The sequence below is a fragment of the Labrus bergylta genome, chromosome 7 (assembly GCF_963930695.1).
Source record: "Labrus bergylta chromosome 7, fLabBer1.1, whole genome shotgun sequence".
NCBI lineage: Eukaryota > Metazoa > Chordata > Actinopteri > Labriformes > Labridae > Labrus > Labrus bergylta.
This window is the reverse complement of record NC_089201.1, coordinates 23533083-23549126: the sequence shown is the minus strand read 5'-3', so window position 1 is coordinate 23549126 and position 16044 is coordinate 23533083. Positions and strand designations below refer to the sequence as shown.

Genomic DNA, 16044 nt, shown 5'->3' with positions numbered 1-16044 from the left:
AGGAATGTAAGTGTTATCATTTGGATGAAATTTGCAAAAACAAAGTTTGACGAAGCCCAGCTTGAACTTTATTAAGGGCTATGAATGCCTTCGCATTTCCCCTCTGCTTTATGTGCTACATGCTGACATTTCTATTTCTATTCTAAGATAAATTAGACACACAGTTTGGGAACATTTGGCAATGTTCAGAATCACTATTTTGTGATTTGATTATCACTGTATGTTTATTTACATCCTCACCAGGTTGACTGGAAAGGCTCATTAGCATTATGGGGATCATATCCAAACATGGTTTCTATGTGACATGATTGTCATGCCCCCCTGCGGCCAACATAATGTCAAATTCTATTGATTACTACATGCCCTTTTGCAACTGCTAAATAATTCATAAGACATCTGTGCATTAATCTTAAGGTTGTAGACAAATTATTGTACTCTAAAAGCAACCTTTTTTTTATTATGTCTTCCATGTTTTCTCGAAGGTTGTGAGTAGCTGTTTTCACAAAAGCAAGTGTAATGCCCTGCTTGCTTTGCCCCAGTACATAACACCGTCTTTCACCTTTCCACACAATGATGTATTCACTGTACATTATCGCATATTTAAACTGTGAGAACCTCAATGACAGGTTTATCCGCTATAATAGAACAGAGTAAGTAGTATAGAGACATAAAAAATTGAAATTGATAATAATAATTATAATAATAATAATCTATACTTTATTGACCCCACGAGGGGAAATTTGTTTTTACACTCTGTCTAGTAAACATGCTACACAAACATATGCCGAAATACACACACACGCACAAACAGGATCCTATGGACATGCACTAATGGAGAGGTCTCAGAGTTAGTGGGCACTCTTGAGCTGGTGGGGGGGTTAGGTGCCTTGCTCAAGGGCACCTCGGCAGTGCTCAGGAAGTGGACTGGCACACTGAGCTACTGCCGCCTCAATTAGGCTGCTGACATGACAAGCAAAACAGCAAACAAAGCATTTCTGGAGGTTAAAAGTGAAGTGTGCATGCATTTTCATACAACTAGTTATTTTTTCCCCACACACACCTCTTGACAGCAGTTTTACAATGACATATTAATCCTGTGTTTGAAGTCAAACAGGAGGCAAAAGCTCCTCATGAGCACACACAATGCTGATGAAACAGATGGCAAGCACAGAGTAGGGCCTATTTATTTTATCAGGAAAAGATAAATTTAGCAAACACAGGCCCAGTGAATGATTGCTGCTTTTATTATCTATGATCTCTACTCCCACTGTTCCGCATCTGAGACAGTATCAGTGAGAACTGAGACTGATGAATGTGAGGAATGTAAAGATGACATCACTGGAGGTAGAGTAGCCGCAGTCACATGGCTAGGTAAACACAAGTAGCTGTTAACTGTGTGTGTGTGTGTGCGCGTGTGTGTGCGTGTGTGTGTGCGTGTGTGTGTGTGTGTGTGCATTTAGATCAGGATCCAGGAGTAAAGTTTTTGTTCAAAAGACTTTTGCTCAGTGTTGTTGAGTGCAGAAAGAAAAAGAAACTAATGCTTTGTATATTTTTACGAGGATTCCTTCCATGTTTAAACAGCAGACTAACAAAGTTTTTTAACAATGTTTTTGTAGCTTGTGGTTGGCCTTCATGTTGTTCCTGATCTTGAGCACACAAGTATACATGGACCCTATTACACATGTGTATGCACACAGACATTAAAAAAAATATCAACATAAATCATGTATTTGAACTTGCCTCAATGTATTTGATGTCATATTTGGGAATATGGAACCCCTACGAATATCCGCGTCTGTGAAGAACTCTGACAACAACCGCTGTTTTGAGATCGCAAAGTGAGAAACAACTAAAAAAGCCTCAGCTGCAAAACATTATGAAACTGTCACTTTAATGACCATCACACTGCCATGCTGCACATACATACATTACACTGAACACAGGAACATCTAACAGCTAAGTAGCTATTTATTTACATTATTTTACATATTTCCCCTATACATCAGTGAAGAACCCAATTAGAGTAACTATATTGGACTTGCATTAGCCTGTTGAGGGGAAACATGGCTAAAATTATCTCTTATGTTGCTCCCCATAAGTTCATAACAGCTACATAAGATGTTAGAACAACGTTGTGTTTACAACCTCTTGCACTACCCCGAAGTGGAAAAAAAGCAAACAAAAATGCTGCTTCAAATGCTTTTTTTTTGAGAATCATGTTGCATTACGGATTCCAGTTCTTCTTCCACACTGGTTTACGTGCGTATGAACACATAAAAAGCACGGTCCACTGACAGCTTGAAGTAAACAAGCTCCTGCAGTGGGCCTGCGAACAATCCTCCTGGATGGTCCCGTCACTGAGCTGTTGTCACTTAAGGCGCTACTAAAGCCATACATCATGATAAACCTTTGCCAAAGAGAGAGCTGCTCCTACAGTTTCTTTAGTTAGTATCAAATAGATCACTTTGGCGAGGCAGACACAGAGCTTTAACATAGTCTATATTGTGTGTTTGTCTCTAAGCTTTTGTGAGCCCCAGTGAAGGCGTGCTAGAAGAAGATGGCTTTCTGTCACTCATGAATCCTGCATCCTATTTCCCCTGAGGACCACCGGAACCTCCTCTATCTGATCCCCCTGTTTGCTCTCAGCCTGGTTTCCTGGATGGCTATCAGCATGATGGCTGTTCTTAATGGCTCTAAGCTGTACATCTTATATAGAGTGTAGCCCTCCAGAGTGTGTCAGTAAGGCCATCTTGTGTTCCCCCGTACCTTTGTGCTCCCTGCAGACTTCCAGCGTGCCTTCTACGAGGGGAACGCAAGCCCTCTGCTGCTCTGTGGATTCCACTGACCATGCAAACATTTAACAAGCTAATGGGGGGAAAACTTGCCTGCCCCTGGGTCTAACTTGAACCTCTCCTGGGGGAACAGCCTCTGCAAAGCAAATCCTTCCACCTGCAAAAAGAGGAAGCAGAGATTTATGCCCTCACACAGGTACACATGCTGTTTATTAGAGGCTGGCATTCACACAGGCACACACACACACACAAGCGCGCACTCACACACACACTCACACACACACAAACACACACACACACACACACACACACACACACACACACACACACACACACACATTTGAGTGCATCAGTCGGTACATAGGTGCTGTGGTGACAGTTCGTTTTTGTTTCTACCTCAGTGATTTATAAAGGACGTAGGGATGTGATTTAAAGGCATATGCTTGAGCGGGCAGTCGCTGTCTGTTTGTTTACTGGAGTCCTGTGGGAATCTTGATGGGATTGTAAATGTGCAGCTGAAATGGTTGGGAATGTATGTGTGTTTGTGTGTGGTCTCCTCTTTGATGAGCACAGACAAAACACGGAGCACAGACCTCGCTGAGTCAGGCCTGTGAATAAAAGATGAAATAATGTATGCACCGCAGGCAGCATGCACGCACAAATTCCCTGACCGCTTATGACATTCCCTTAAAATGAACTCCGTCTTAAGTTTCTCATTCTACTCAATTATTCCGCGGCAGAGCTTGGGTAAGAAAGGGAATTACCAAAATGCAGATATCCACAAGTAATTATTCAGCCAAAATTCACAGAATTCAAAGGTTCAGCATCTGCTTCAGTTCTCACGTCAAACCCGTGTCCAAATTGTTTTGTTATTCAACTGTTCATCAACTTTGAAAACCCTTAAGTTTGACGTAGATTGCCTCCTCCTAATGAATTATAGCCTCCTGTCCCAGTCAGACTTATGGCTTCATAAAAACATTTTACAGTGGAAATGTAACACCCAGCCCTACTCTGTCAGACCTGCACAGAGTGCACAAGAGCACAAATGTTAAATAGTCCTGCTGTGAGCAACTAAATAGCAAAACATTGGGCACTTTTTTTAAATCAGCTTTCACTGTCAATTGTCCAGCCTTTTGATAATGTAATTCATAAACGATACAGAATGTCTTTAAGAAGATAAATAAATCAATATTACCCTCCCACTGAAACATACCTATTACGGTAAACAAAATGATGGCTGAGGCATCGAGTTGATGGATGAAGGAGATATGCACCCTTTATCACGAAGCTGTCCACTGGGGAAAGCATGTAACAGAGAATTTGGTGTATTCTTGATTTGTGTCTAATAAGTCGTCTCCCATAACTCTCTGAATCAAGTGTGCTGTGGCTGTAGAGTAGCCTCTATTGTTGAATCAACTGTGAATTCAACCACACAAAGCCCACTGGCACCTTGCAGACTGAATAGAGCACACGCTTGTAAAACAAACAAACAAGTGAGAGCTGTGTTTGTTTCTCAGCTCTCCCCAGGCCCCAGCACTAATCCTGACTGGACCATTATACACTAATGGTGCTGGCAATGCAGTTTGGAAGTGGGCTGCCAGGTCCCCCTCTTTTTCAGCCATCTGAATGTGCGGAGATGATGTTTTGAAAGGAGTCAGCCAGAGCTCACGAGCGAGGACACGCTGAGAGAAGTAAATAGACCAACAGCGCCCCCTTTCTAACACCCTCAAAAAAGCCCTCTTCCACCGAATAATTTTATAATAAAAAATAAAAATAAAGAAGACTTGATATGTGTATACATTGAGACATTAGTAATGCCTTTAAGTACATAAATAAAAACTAAGTTTGGTCATATTTAAATTTACGTGAAGTAACGTCAACCCTAGTAGTTTCTCGTATAGAAAATACCCAAAGTGTCAAGGCAGCAGGCTACTCCTTTTGGACTTACTGTCTCGGGCTAACGTTATCTTAAAGAGCCCATATTCTGCTCTTTTTGGGGTTCGTATATTTAATCTATGTTCCTACTTTTGTACGCTCACAATAGATAAAGTCCGAAAAAAGTGTCTGTTTTCATGTACTGCTCCTCCTTGCTCCCTCTACGCTCTGAGTCTGTCAGCTACACTCTGCTGAGCCCACACTGTTAGACCCCACGTGGGGCCAAGTCCGCTCTGATTGGTCTGCCGATCCGCTCTGTCGTTATTGGTCAGTTGCTCAGCACGCTTCTCGGAAATTTCAACATGAGCTGCACTGCTTGCCACAACGAGCCAATGGGCTTAAATCAGTGATCTCACACTGACAATGACGCCGCACTGACAAATTTTTATCGAGGGGGGCTAGAATCGAGCGTTACATGCGGCTAATGCTACAGCTAACAGGAGGACGTAGGAGAAGCTGCATTTCCGCGGACTTTGAATTTTTGCACATAGATGTGCCTAAACATGCACAGGAGACTTGGAAAACACATTAAAGGGCATATAAATCCGGAAAAAGCATAATATGGGACCTTTAAGATTGCAGGCAGCTAGCTATCAGCAACCTTTTCATGCAATTTACATACAAGTGTCAGATTAATCTGCTGTTTTTGTTGTTTTTGCTCATGGCATCAAATTCAGAGGCACGTTTTGTTGGCAGTTGTTAGTTTTTGTTCATGTATGCTACTTTTAGTACTCGCGTGATGGCTCCTCCATAACTTAAAGAACCAATTTTGCTGATGTTGAACATCTAGTAACTGGCATTTCCACTTTATATGTGGAATTGAGTGAGTCTCATTTTCTGTAGTATCAATATTAATTAATTTTCTATCCTTTTAAAAATCACAGCCCCTAACAAAAACTATATCCACCACTCCCACGCTCTTCTGGTCTTAATTCCCTGATGCTGCTACTAAATAAATTTATAACAAGGAAAAAATGGGGATGCTTTTACCCATGAAATCACATGGATGCAGTTTAAAAAATATGTCCTATATTAATATTATATTTTTACTCTGTCAGTGACACATTTCATAATTTCTTGTTAAATAGCTTTTGAGGTCAGAATTTGGGGTACACCCTGTGAGGGTTTCTCAGGGCCTCAGCCTCCTTGTGGCCCGTCTTTTCACCCTGAGAGACTGACAGGATCTATCTCTGGTAAAGACCCACACACTGGGCTTCTTTTAGGATCACGCTAAATCTCTCCCAGGAAACATAAAGACAAGAAATCCCATTAGTCACACTTCAGAAATAAGAGTAAGAAAGTGTGAAGAGCATGGGAGGGGTAAACAAGCCAGAGTGCAGATGCAGTGCTGGTGAGGGAAATAGATCAGGGCATAATATTTGTGCACGTTAATGGTTGATAGCACATACAATTGTGTGCGTTTGCTATTAAAGCTGGTGCACGAGACAGAGTGTGCTGAAGCCAAAGAGCTTTTAGGTGTATGCGCACTAATCTTCACTTACACAAAAAGTGTGTTCCTCATTCCCTTCACACAGCCCCCTCCGCTCTGGCAGCCCACCTCAATAGTTCCCTTCCCTCCAGCGATGACGCAAATGACCCACAATGACTGACCCCCACGGTAAAACCTGTAAAACATTAGCCAGCGTGAATAAGCCTGACTCTCCATACCCTCCCCTCAACGAGCGGGCAGGCAGGGAAAGATTTATAAATGCCCTTCTAACCGACGGCTGCTGTGCTGCGGGTGGATGTGGCAGAGAGGAAGGGTTTTCAGAGTCACAGGGACAAAGGGCCAGACAGTTAAGGTCAGAAAATTGGCCAGGACCAGAACCTTTCCACACTATTTCTGCCGTTTTACTGTACATTGTGCACGCCCCTATTAATTCTTAGCACTTAAGTATCTATTTTCCTTTGCTGTTTCACATTTCAGTTTCCTTGCGGTCAATTAAATTAAGGACAGTTTATGAAGAGATTTTCCAAGGAGGATGATAGTTTATTGAATGAAAATGTGAAAGATGGAAAATACAAAGCGGAAAGTAAAAGCATTATATAAGAACAGAAGATTAAGACTTACACTGTTCCACTTCTCATTTCTCTCTATGTATATAACTAAATCAGTTAAAAGTCAGAGTTTCCTGATGTATTTTTTTGTCATTGTGTAATAGATGTTTCAAATTTACATACTCTTGAACGAGCTGTTTCTGCAGTCCCAATGCTAATTTTAGACGTCTTTAATACTAAAAGTCTCAAGGAATAGCTGCGTCTGTCTTACCGTCAGAGTCAAAAATAGATGACAAAAGTCCAGGTAGACCAGAGGCTTCAGTTCTTAAAGGTAGCAATTAATGCTCGAGTTTTAAATGTATTTTTATTCATGATCAGTTTCTAAAAACAGTTCAGCGTAATTTGTCCACAATCTTTAAAAGGATCTCTGCTAATATACATCGGCATAATGCTTCGGAAAAACTGCCAAAAACCCAAATCTCTCTGATACCCAGAAATCAGCCTTATGACACAAGTCATGAGAATGCCTCCACCTGGGGGTATAACACAAGATTACACCTTATCTTTAAAGCCTTGATGAGCAATATAGAGATTACGGTTACTTTACCACCCACTAAAGAGAGTAAGAATCCTTAATTGTTGCCTCCATGTTTCCCTTACGATTAAGCTACTGCAGCCTTCATGTTGGGAGTCTTAGTAGAATCTGACCTAGTTTCTCTGTGACGGCTGAAATGAAAGTGAGTTCACGGCTTTCTGAGTAGAGCAATGTGCAGACGTCAGAATATCTCTGACAGAAAGTGGTGATAAAAGAACAAAGGCAGGACTAAGTAAAAGAAATATATTGAGACCTCAAAGCGGTGGGTGTTAGACTGAGTGTGTGTGCACCTACGTAAGCAGGTGTGTGTGTGTGGCTCCATGACTTTGCAGAGCTCACTGTAAGAGAGAGCATGGTAAGTTTAATTGGACTGAGAGGTGGTGGAAAAAAAACCCTTGGGTCAAGCTGATTGGAAATCCTGCAGACTGATCTCCCGGCCCTTAAACACTCTGCTGTAATTAACCCAACCATATTGTATGATCAGCACTACCTCTCTTTTTCTCCTTAACTCTTCTCTAACCACCCTTTTTTGTGAAAGTGTATTCAATGGATCCTGAATTTGGGTCCCTTTTTGTTTGGTCGCTTTCAAGATAACTCAGCTAGTGAGAATGTCAGTAAACACGCATTAAACCCACTCACATGAATCCAGTAATGAGGAACGAAAGACAACACAGGAAGCAGGCAAAGAAGAATGAAGGCTGGATGAATGAATGTTCAAGAAAAACATTTGGACGCGTCGAATTGTGACCTGGCAGCTTTCTGTTCCCTTTCCAGTCAGATTTAGAAATGTGCTCCATAGTAAGTGGATGACAGTGTGCTCTGCTCGCTTCGAGGCGATCAGTATGAAAGCTGAGCTTCGCTATAGTTACTGCTGCCGGAGCTCCAACCACTTCACACCCACACGCGGGGAAGTGGTTCTCGACTGGTTACTGGCGTGAGCAAGTCAAACAACTAACATGTTCCAGTAGTTTGTTTGTGCTTTGACACCGTGGTGTTTACCCAGCACCTCAGAGGCACGGCAGCCTGCTGTGGGCTGTGGCCTGATGCCATGGTGGTGGACAGGGCATGGCAGCATGCTGGCATCCACACTGCTGCCCTCTTAACACTCTGGGTGAGAGACAGACTGGGAGTTTACACGGCTGGCACTGTTTGAAGTCATGAGACCAGAGGCTCATTTACAGAGGGCGGCAGGTATACTTTGGCTGGCTGCTTTTCTTTGTATTTATGACATTTTCATATTATCACTTAAGATTATCATGCTTGCAATTTACCATAATGCCTAGAGGTGATTGTAATAAAACTGACATGAAGCTTACACACAATCTTATTCTGCAAAGATACAGATGTGCCTGCATGATTTGAGAAAAATGTGCGATACTATTTTTCAATGACACGATAGGGATATGATGTGCGATAAATAAGTTATATTAAAGAGTCTTTCATAGCTATAACTCATAGTTTCGATGTTTGATGTCTGTTCATCTTCATGTTTTTTTCACCACTAAATGGGGAACCAATTAATCTGAGGATGTCTGATTAGCTAGCTTGAGCTCTTCATCTGACTGCATCATAATGTTGTAAAAGCATTATTACAAGGCCCTCAACGGAAATTTGCCAATTAAGGTGGTATCTTGCTTGCCTGGATGTTTAAGTTTGCAGCTACAGCGTACAGCAGGCTGTTACATTACTGATGATGGCCCCCAGCTGATACCTCTAGGACGCAGACACGGTGTAAGAAAATGGAGAAAACGTGCGTTTCCGCTGATCACGTGCGGCCCAAACCTTGGCGGTCTGATCTGAACAGAGCAACAACATCTAGAGCTGCTGTTGGATCTCACGTAGAGACACAAGGTTAAATGCCACCGTTTTGTCACTGCAACATATATCTAACTATGAACAACTTCCTAAAACTGAAGAATTGTAGGCGGCCTACTAAATTAAGGTTGCATCAGATTGGTGCAATTGTACTCACTCGCCTATATACACAGCAGTATTAGTGGCCAATTCTGATAATGGTATTGGTGGTATTGGTTTCTGAACAACTCAAACTTAAACGTCAGGCACGTTTTGACAACATTCATTTGGATTGGCTAACCTTGAGTTTTGCGTCATCTGATCATAATGACTTTCTCCCTTACCTCTCATTGCATCGAGCCATGCAGAACATTCATGTGCAAAGTTTTAAGCTATTTCCGCTCTAACCAGTTGCAGTGCACTGGCAATGAATGTCATTTAGTTATTGGTGCTCACAACACATAAAACGAGGTCTAAAAATCCAACAGCAACAAGTCTTTCCAGGAACAATGTCAAGGTGACCCTGAATGTTCCACAGACCTCACTGGATACAGACTTCAAAGGCTCAAACACAGGTCCAAGGTAAACTGTTGACAGTGAGGTTTGTGGGTTATCCGAGTTAACCAGGACATATTTCCGTGCAAGAAACGTTGCTGTTCAAACTTTTTATTGAATTTTTTGAATGTAATGCCCTCCTGCTGTTAAAACTAACAAAATTCCATGCATGTATGTGTACCACAGTATTGAGATGTTAGCAAATAAAAAAAAAAGTCTCAATATCTGAAGATAAATTAAATATTTTAATACGGTTTTGAAATAAATGTAACGATACAACTATTTTTCTGGACTGTACCGCTCTGGAGCATGAAGGTACAGTAAATCTCCAGAATGTGTTTTCAGTGAAGCCAGAGTCCCATAAAAATGCTTTGGCTGCTATTTAGTGTGTCATGTTTCTCTGAAGCGGAGACTGAAAGACAAACTTCCACTTTGAAAGGCACAAAGCATTTTTTTTCCAGTCTCATATAAATCACAAGCTTTGCTATAGAGAATTGTAAAAGCTCAATTGTGGGCGCTGACATACATAATGGAGATTTAAAGTAAAGAATTCAACCATCCACCACATATTTGTAATGAAGTGCTGTGTAATACAACAATATTCTACAAGCATCTTTTATGTTTTCTTTACGACTGGTCTGTTAGGTGTACATGCATCTCTTACCTGATTATGATGCTAGTAGAGGAACGGTTTGAGGTTACGTCATTAAATGACCTCAACAAGTTCTTCCTGATGTCCCTTACACCGTTGTCAGAAGTTACATAGAAAGAAATGGTAATAGTTGAAAACTGATCACTTCTCAGGACAGCTTGCATTCAAACCCCCGAATATTGTAGGAGGATGCTCTTGAGTAATGGCAGCTTAACAGTTTTTTTTCCCCTGGATTTGTCTACAAGTAATGGAAAGCCACTGCTAGACCTAGCTTATTCAGAGTTCACGCTCGGCATTAATGAATCATGCTGAGGGTGAAACAAAGGGCACAACTTCTACAAACTTGTCATATTTCCCAGAAGATGCACTGACGCTTAAGAAAAAAACGAATCCATTTGGAAATGTGACTGCTTCGGGTATGTGTTCTGCTGCCTGGAGGGCATCCATGAAAAAACAAGAGATATTGAAGAATCATTCATGCGTAGTTTTACCTTTTCAGACATAATATTGGCAATAAATTGTTGAATGTTTGAATAATTAAATACTCATCCTCTAGAGGCCAAACAGGACAATACATTTAAATAAGAAATGTGTTTTTCTTGGTATCATTGCTATCATTAGTAAATTGCACAGTTGTTATCCAGTTCTTGTTCTCTTGTTTCTTTGACTCATGACTGATTATTGTTGTTTTTGTCTTGGAAAAATAGATGATGTTTGTGTTTTAGTAATTTATCCTAACACTGGTGGTCTGGAGTTTGAAAGCACTTGACCAACATCAACATTTTGTTGACTGATTTTCCATCTCTGGTTCAAACATTTGATCACAGTGGCACCAGACTGCATCCACTGTTTGGTTTAGTAAGTGAGTAGCACCATCCACATGTATTGGTTGATTACATTTCTGAGCCGGTCTCAGAGGAAATGAATTCTGCTGTGGCCTGTAAAGTCACTCTGTGCGAGAGGCTATCTAAGCTGCTAGAATTTTATGCCCAGCTTTTATTTTGTGTGGGTTTTTTGTTTTGGCACATCAAAGTATGCATGTAGACTTCTGTGTAGTCTGGGTCTGTCTCTCAGAGCATTGAGATGAAAGGTTGGGTTACATAAGACCGTTAGAATGAAAGGCTGTTTATGTGTGCGCCTGGAGAGCCTCAGTGACGTTCTAAGGGAGCAGGACTTCACCACGGCGATGGAGGAACTGCTGCCAGCACCTACTGTAAAAGCAAACCCTACAGTCAGAGCAGTAAAGAATAAGTTAAACAGCTCGTTGGCTAGCTTATACAATCATTCATAGATATTTACATCTCGTACGCTTTCCCTTTTAACGTCTGATTGTGTGTTGACTGCCTTTTCCATCCAGTATATGGTTATTTTTATGCATGAGATGAGAAGGTACATCATGCTTGATGGAGCTTTAAAGTGGCTCACAGATATCATCATGCTGACAATCCGAGAAAATAGACCCTTTAAGAAGCAGCCCTTAGGCTAGAAATGGAGGATAAGGGAGGGAGGGAAGAGGCTATTTGAAATGGCAACCCCCTTCTTTAGCTTCTTTTTATTTTCTTCAAACCTAAATGTCAAACTGTGTCGCTTTGTCAATGGCTGTGTGTCGCATTGTGTGTGATTTTGATGACAGGGTCACCATTCTCTGTGTAGTAATACCCATTGTTGCCAGAACCTTGACCAACAGATCGTTTGTACATTAAATCTTCCATGCAGTAACTCAAAGGCACATTTTATGACAGAATGTAACAAATTAATCACCAAAAGAGTAAAAAGTAAATACATGGAACCTAAGCCTATGACTCCACATTTTGAATGATGTGAAAGTGAGTCACATCATTGATTTTTACAGAGACAGCACTTAACCAGGCCTTTAAAAACATAGAATAGAAGGTAAATAAATCACATACTGTATTGGTATTTTGGTTTTTAAACAGCTTCCACTTGAACAACCTTTCTCTAAAGAAATAGTCCCCACACAGTGACATATAAGTCTGTGGATTGTCTGGATCATTTAGGAGAACATTTTCAGCAAATATTTCATTTTGAGCAACACAGACCATTTTTCTTTTCAACCAAAGGGAAAAAAATAGCCAGATACCTTAAACCTCAGTATACAAGAAGTTATTAAAATAACAAAATATTGCATTAAATTCTTCAACCTTTTGTTCAGCACACAAAACTATCACCTTTACACTTTAAAGGCAGAAATGTACCAATATCCTTACCCTAATGAGGCAACAGGAACAGTAACTTGACTACTTTGTGGGAAAAATAACACTGCCGTCCAGACAGCAGATAGAAAAACCCACTGTGTTTTCACTCACAGCATGACACAACTCAATGACCTCCACACCCACAGTAAATTACACCTGAATTATCAGTTTGGCTCTTGTACTGAGCCCCTTGCCTCAGTGTATGCTGCAGCAATTTGTCACAGCGACATGCTGGGTTTCTCAGGGCTTCTCAGTTCTGGGCCAGAAAGCCCTAACAGAGGCAGTGGGGAGGGTTTAATGTTGGCATGGCTGTGCTGAAACGTGTTCACTAAAAAAAAGCGGTGACAGAGCTGCACTGATGCATTTGGTGACTCCTAAGAAAGTGGAAAACCGGTTTAAGAGGCCTGTAGGAGGACACAGTGGCTGGTAATTAGACAGCGTAAAAATCCTCAGCCTCCACCAGCCCTCTTAGGCAGTGAATAAGAGCTAAAGTAAACCAAACCTAACTGTGAAATAGCATTAGACGTCTGCCTTTAAATGGAAAGTGAAAAAACATAGACAAAACCCATTTTTGCATTCATGAGCGTTTCCATTCCCTCCACACTCTGCTGTTTTTTTGACTCTGTGCATCACTTAATGTTACTTCATCTTTTTTTCTGCTACAGGGCTGTGCATCTACAGTACGCCGTTGTCTTTATGTGGAGGAAGCATGTTGTAGAAAGCTAACAGAAACAGGATGTTCAGGACTGTGGTTTTTGAACATGTCTCTGTTTTTCCCACAGATGCTCCCCCGCTCGGATTGGGACCACAAGAGAGGCTCCCGAGGATCACAGGTTAGCACTGTCCACAGAAAAAAAGAGGCAAATAACAATAATGATAAACAGCTGACAGGAAAACAAACACACATACATTCTCAGGAAGTAGCTCCCTGGTCTTTGTCACTCACACACACCTTATAAATGACGCAAATGACCGTAATGCTACCACTAACAGGCCTGTTCGCCCACTCATTTTGGCCGTGGTTAAACAGCATGTCCCGAGGTGTCACTTCCAACCATATGAGTCCTTGTTGCACCCTGGACTGTGATTTGGCTTTTAGGTGCTGCATAAGCCATTAAAGCCAAGGGAACAGAAAAAGTAGAAAGATTCAGCACAGGGGACACGCACACACTTTTTTTTCCAAATGGCATGTCCTATCTTTGGAGAGGAGAGTTTGTGTGAGTTTGGGAATTGATGTATTGAGCTGCAGCAGAACCACAGGGCAGGACACCGGAGTAGACAAAGGACAAATCATGCCCTTGGCATTGGCATTGCCATTAACAGTATGTTCAGTTCTTCATGTTCTCCTATCAGGAGGATATCCAATATGTCTAAGCTGACATTGTTTGCTTTAGTGGAAATAAAGGCTAGAAGTTGTGGTAAGGTGGAAAATGAAGGGCATTTTTTTTATCAAAAGTAATCATTACATTGCAGCACTGGATTGAGCATTAAATCAATGATTTAATAAATTCATAGTGTTATTTGATTGAATAAATTCATAGCGTAATAATTTGAGATGCTAAGACTCCTAAAGTGAGATATCGCTTCTTAAAATCAGCTTCAAAGTATTAGCCCCTCAAAGTGGAGATATTTTGAAATAGCATGTTACCCGTTTGAAACGCTGTCAAAGGCTCATATCAATTTGTTATGTGGGGTTAGTAGGCAAGCACATATTTTTTTTGATTGATGCATTCCCTAAACAGCCATTTAGACTCAGTGGTAAGTTGAGTCTTTTTTTTAAAATTTGGATTGTTGCTCTACATTTGTCAGTTGAATCACATAACAGTCCAGTGACTGACAAGACGAGTAAGAAGTAAAGGCTTATTTTGGCATCCCTCTCAATCTCAGGGCTGTTTTTTTCCTTGGCTCCACTCTCCTGGACCAGGTTGTTGGTCCAAGAGGCTGGTGGCGTTTTACTACACCATGGCACCTCATAGGGTGTGTAAATCACACACTCCACTCTTTAGCTGGTGACCAGAGCAGCTTGATTGATCTCCACTGTGTCGTATTCACAGACGTACACACATTAGCAGGCTCATTTTCCAAACCGCGTCTTTTCTTCTCCATCCAGAGCTTGCGGTGGATGTTTTAGCTTAGGAATTGACAGTGCAGTTATGTATGGAAAGAGCTGTTTAAATATTTGTATTCGACTTGAAAACACATTGGTTTTGGAACATTACTCAGGGAGATTATTGGAGAAAAGACTGTTTGTAGGCTCAGATCTTAGGACTGCTATTCTAAATTACAGAAAGGCTGGAGGAGCGGTCTGTGAGGCAGACGAGCCATGACATTGCAGTCATGTTGAAGATTTCTCAAAATGGCTATGAGCATATAAAGACTTGAAACCCGTGTTTCTTAAACTGCTGGTTTGGGAGCTGAAGAAGGTCACTGCCCTTTCTCTAGTTGGTGCCATTATGACTGTCAATGCAAAGTATTTTCTAATCAATTTGGGTCATGTGGCAGGACTATATTTAAGGCTGAGTTAGACTAAAAAACAGGCACTTTTGTCTGACCTCTGCCTGAAATAATAGGATCTGCCATAAATGATACAGAGGCATTTACTGTTCTTGGGCTCATAGTTATAACGATGAATGACAGTAAAACACTACTTTTTGAGCAAAAAAATCGACATAGTATGACAATGTAACTCCGTTTTATTTAGTGTTCCTATTTAGTTAGCAAAATTTTAACATTGTGACTGTGTCTGTTCGATGCTGTTGAAGGATTTATGTTTGACCACTTGTATCATGCGGTATATCGTTGCTCACTCGTCGCCCAAAATAAGCCTTCTGTTTTACATCTTGCAACACTTTTGTGCGCTCGGTCCTTTATGTCTGCCTTTTTTTTTTGCATCCGCATCCATCAGTCTGTCTTTGTCTCTGCTTTTCCGATCTTAGCTCCTTCGCTCGAATCAAACACCCTGAAAAAATGTGGAAGGAAAACTAAGCCTCTCATTGGAGATGGGATGGCTGCATGTGAGGGGTCAATTGGCAAGACCTTTCCCCGCTAAATTTTTAATGAGACAGTTATTCCTTTTTGTTTTGTTTTGATCTCTTCCATACCCCAACACATTCCCCTTTTAATAAAATATGTAATAGCATGTAATTGTATCCTGGCTGCTGCAGCCGAGGACCTGGCTCAGCACAGCTTCGGTCTGAGCTGTTGAAGGGCTTTGTGAGGGGAGTTGGGTCGAGGTGGGGTTGAGGAAGTGCAGTGCTGCTGGGCGTAGTTTTGGCTGTAGTAGCGAGGATCGTCTCGGTGGAGTTTTGTGTTACTGTTCTGTGATTCACACTGTATCACTGCTCTGTTATTCTAAGTAGAGAACAGAACCATCTCCCAGGCTTCTCCTCAACTAATCCATCTTTACAGATGTAATCAGGACCATTACGCTAACTGCACTGCCACTGAAATAGAATGCTGCACCATAATGATTTTTGAGAGTTTGTGTAAATGAATTCAACCCAAAAG

At 41.3% G+C, this 16044-nt stretch overlaps 1 protein-coding gene across 2 annotated transcripts in view; it reads left to right on the top strand.

The window, feature by feature from the left end:
* The window catches only part of LOC110003007 (cGMP-inhibited 3',5'-cyclic phosphodiesterase 3A-like), a 72839-nt gene that overhangs the window by 25214 nt on the left and 31581 nt on the right, over nt 1-16044 (top strand). For both annotated transcript variants that reach the window (XM_065957071.1, XM_029282529.2), the window contains exon 2: nt 13320-13370. In XM_065957071.1, coding sequence (XP_065813143.1) covers nt 13320-13370 — 51 coding nt within the window. The remainder of the gene's footprint in view (nt 1-13319; nt 13371-16044) is intronic.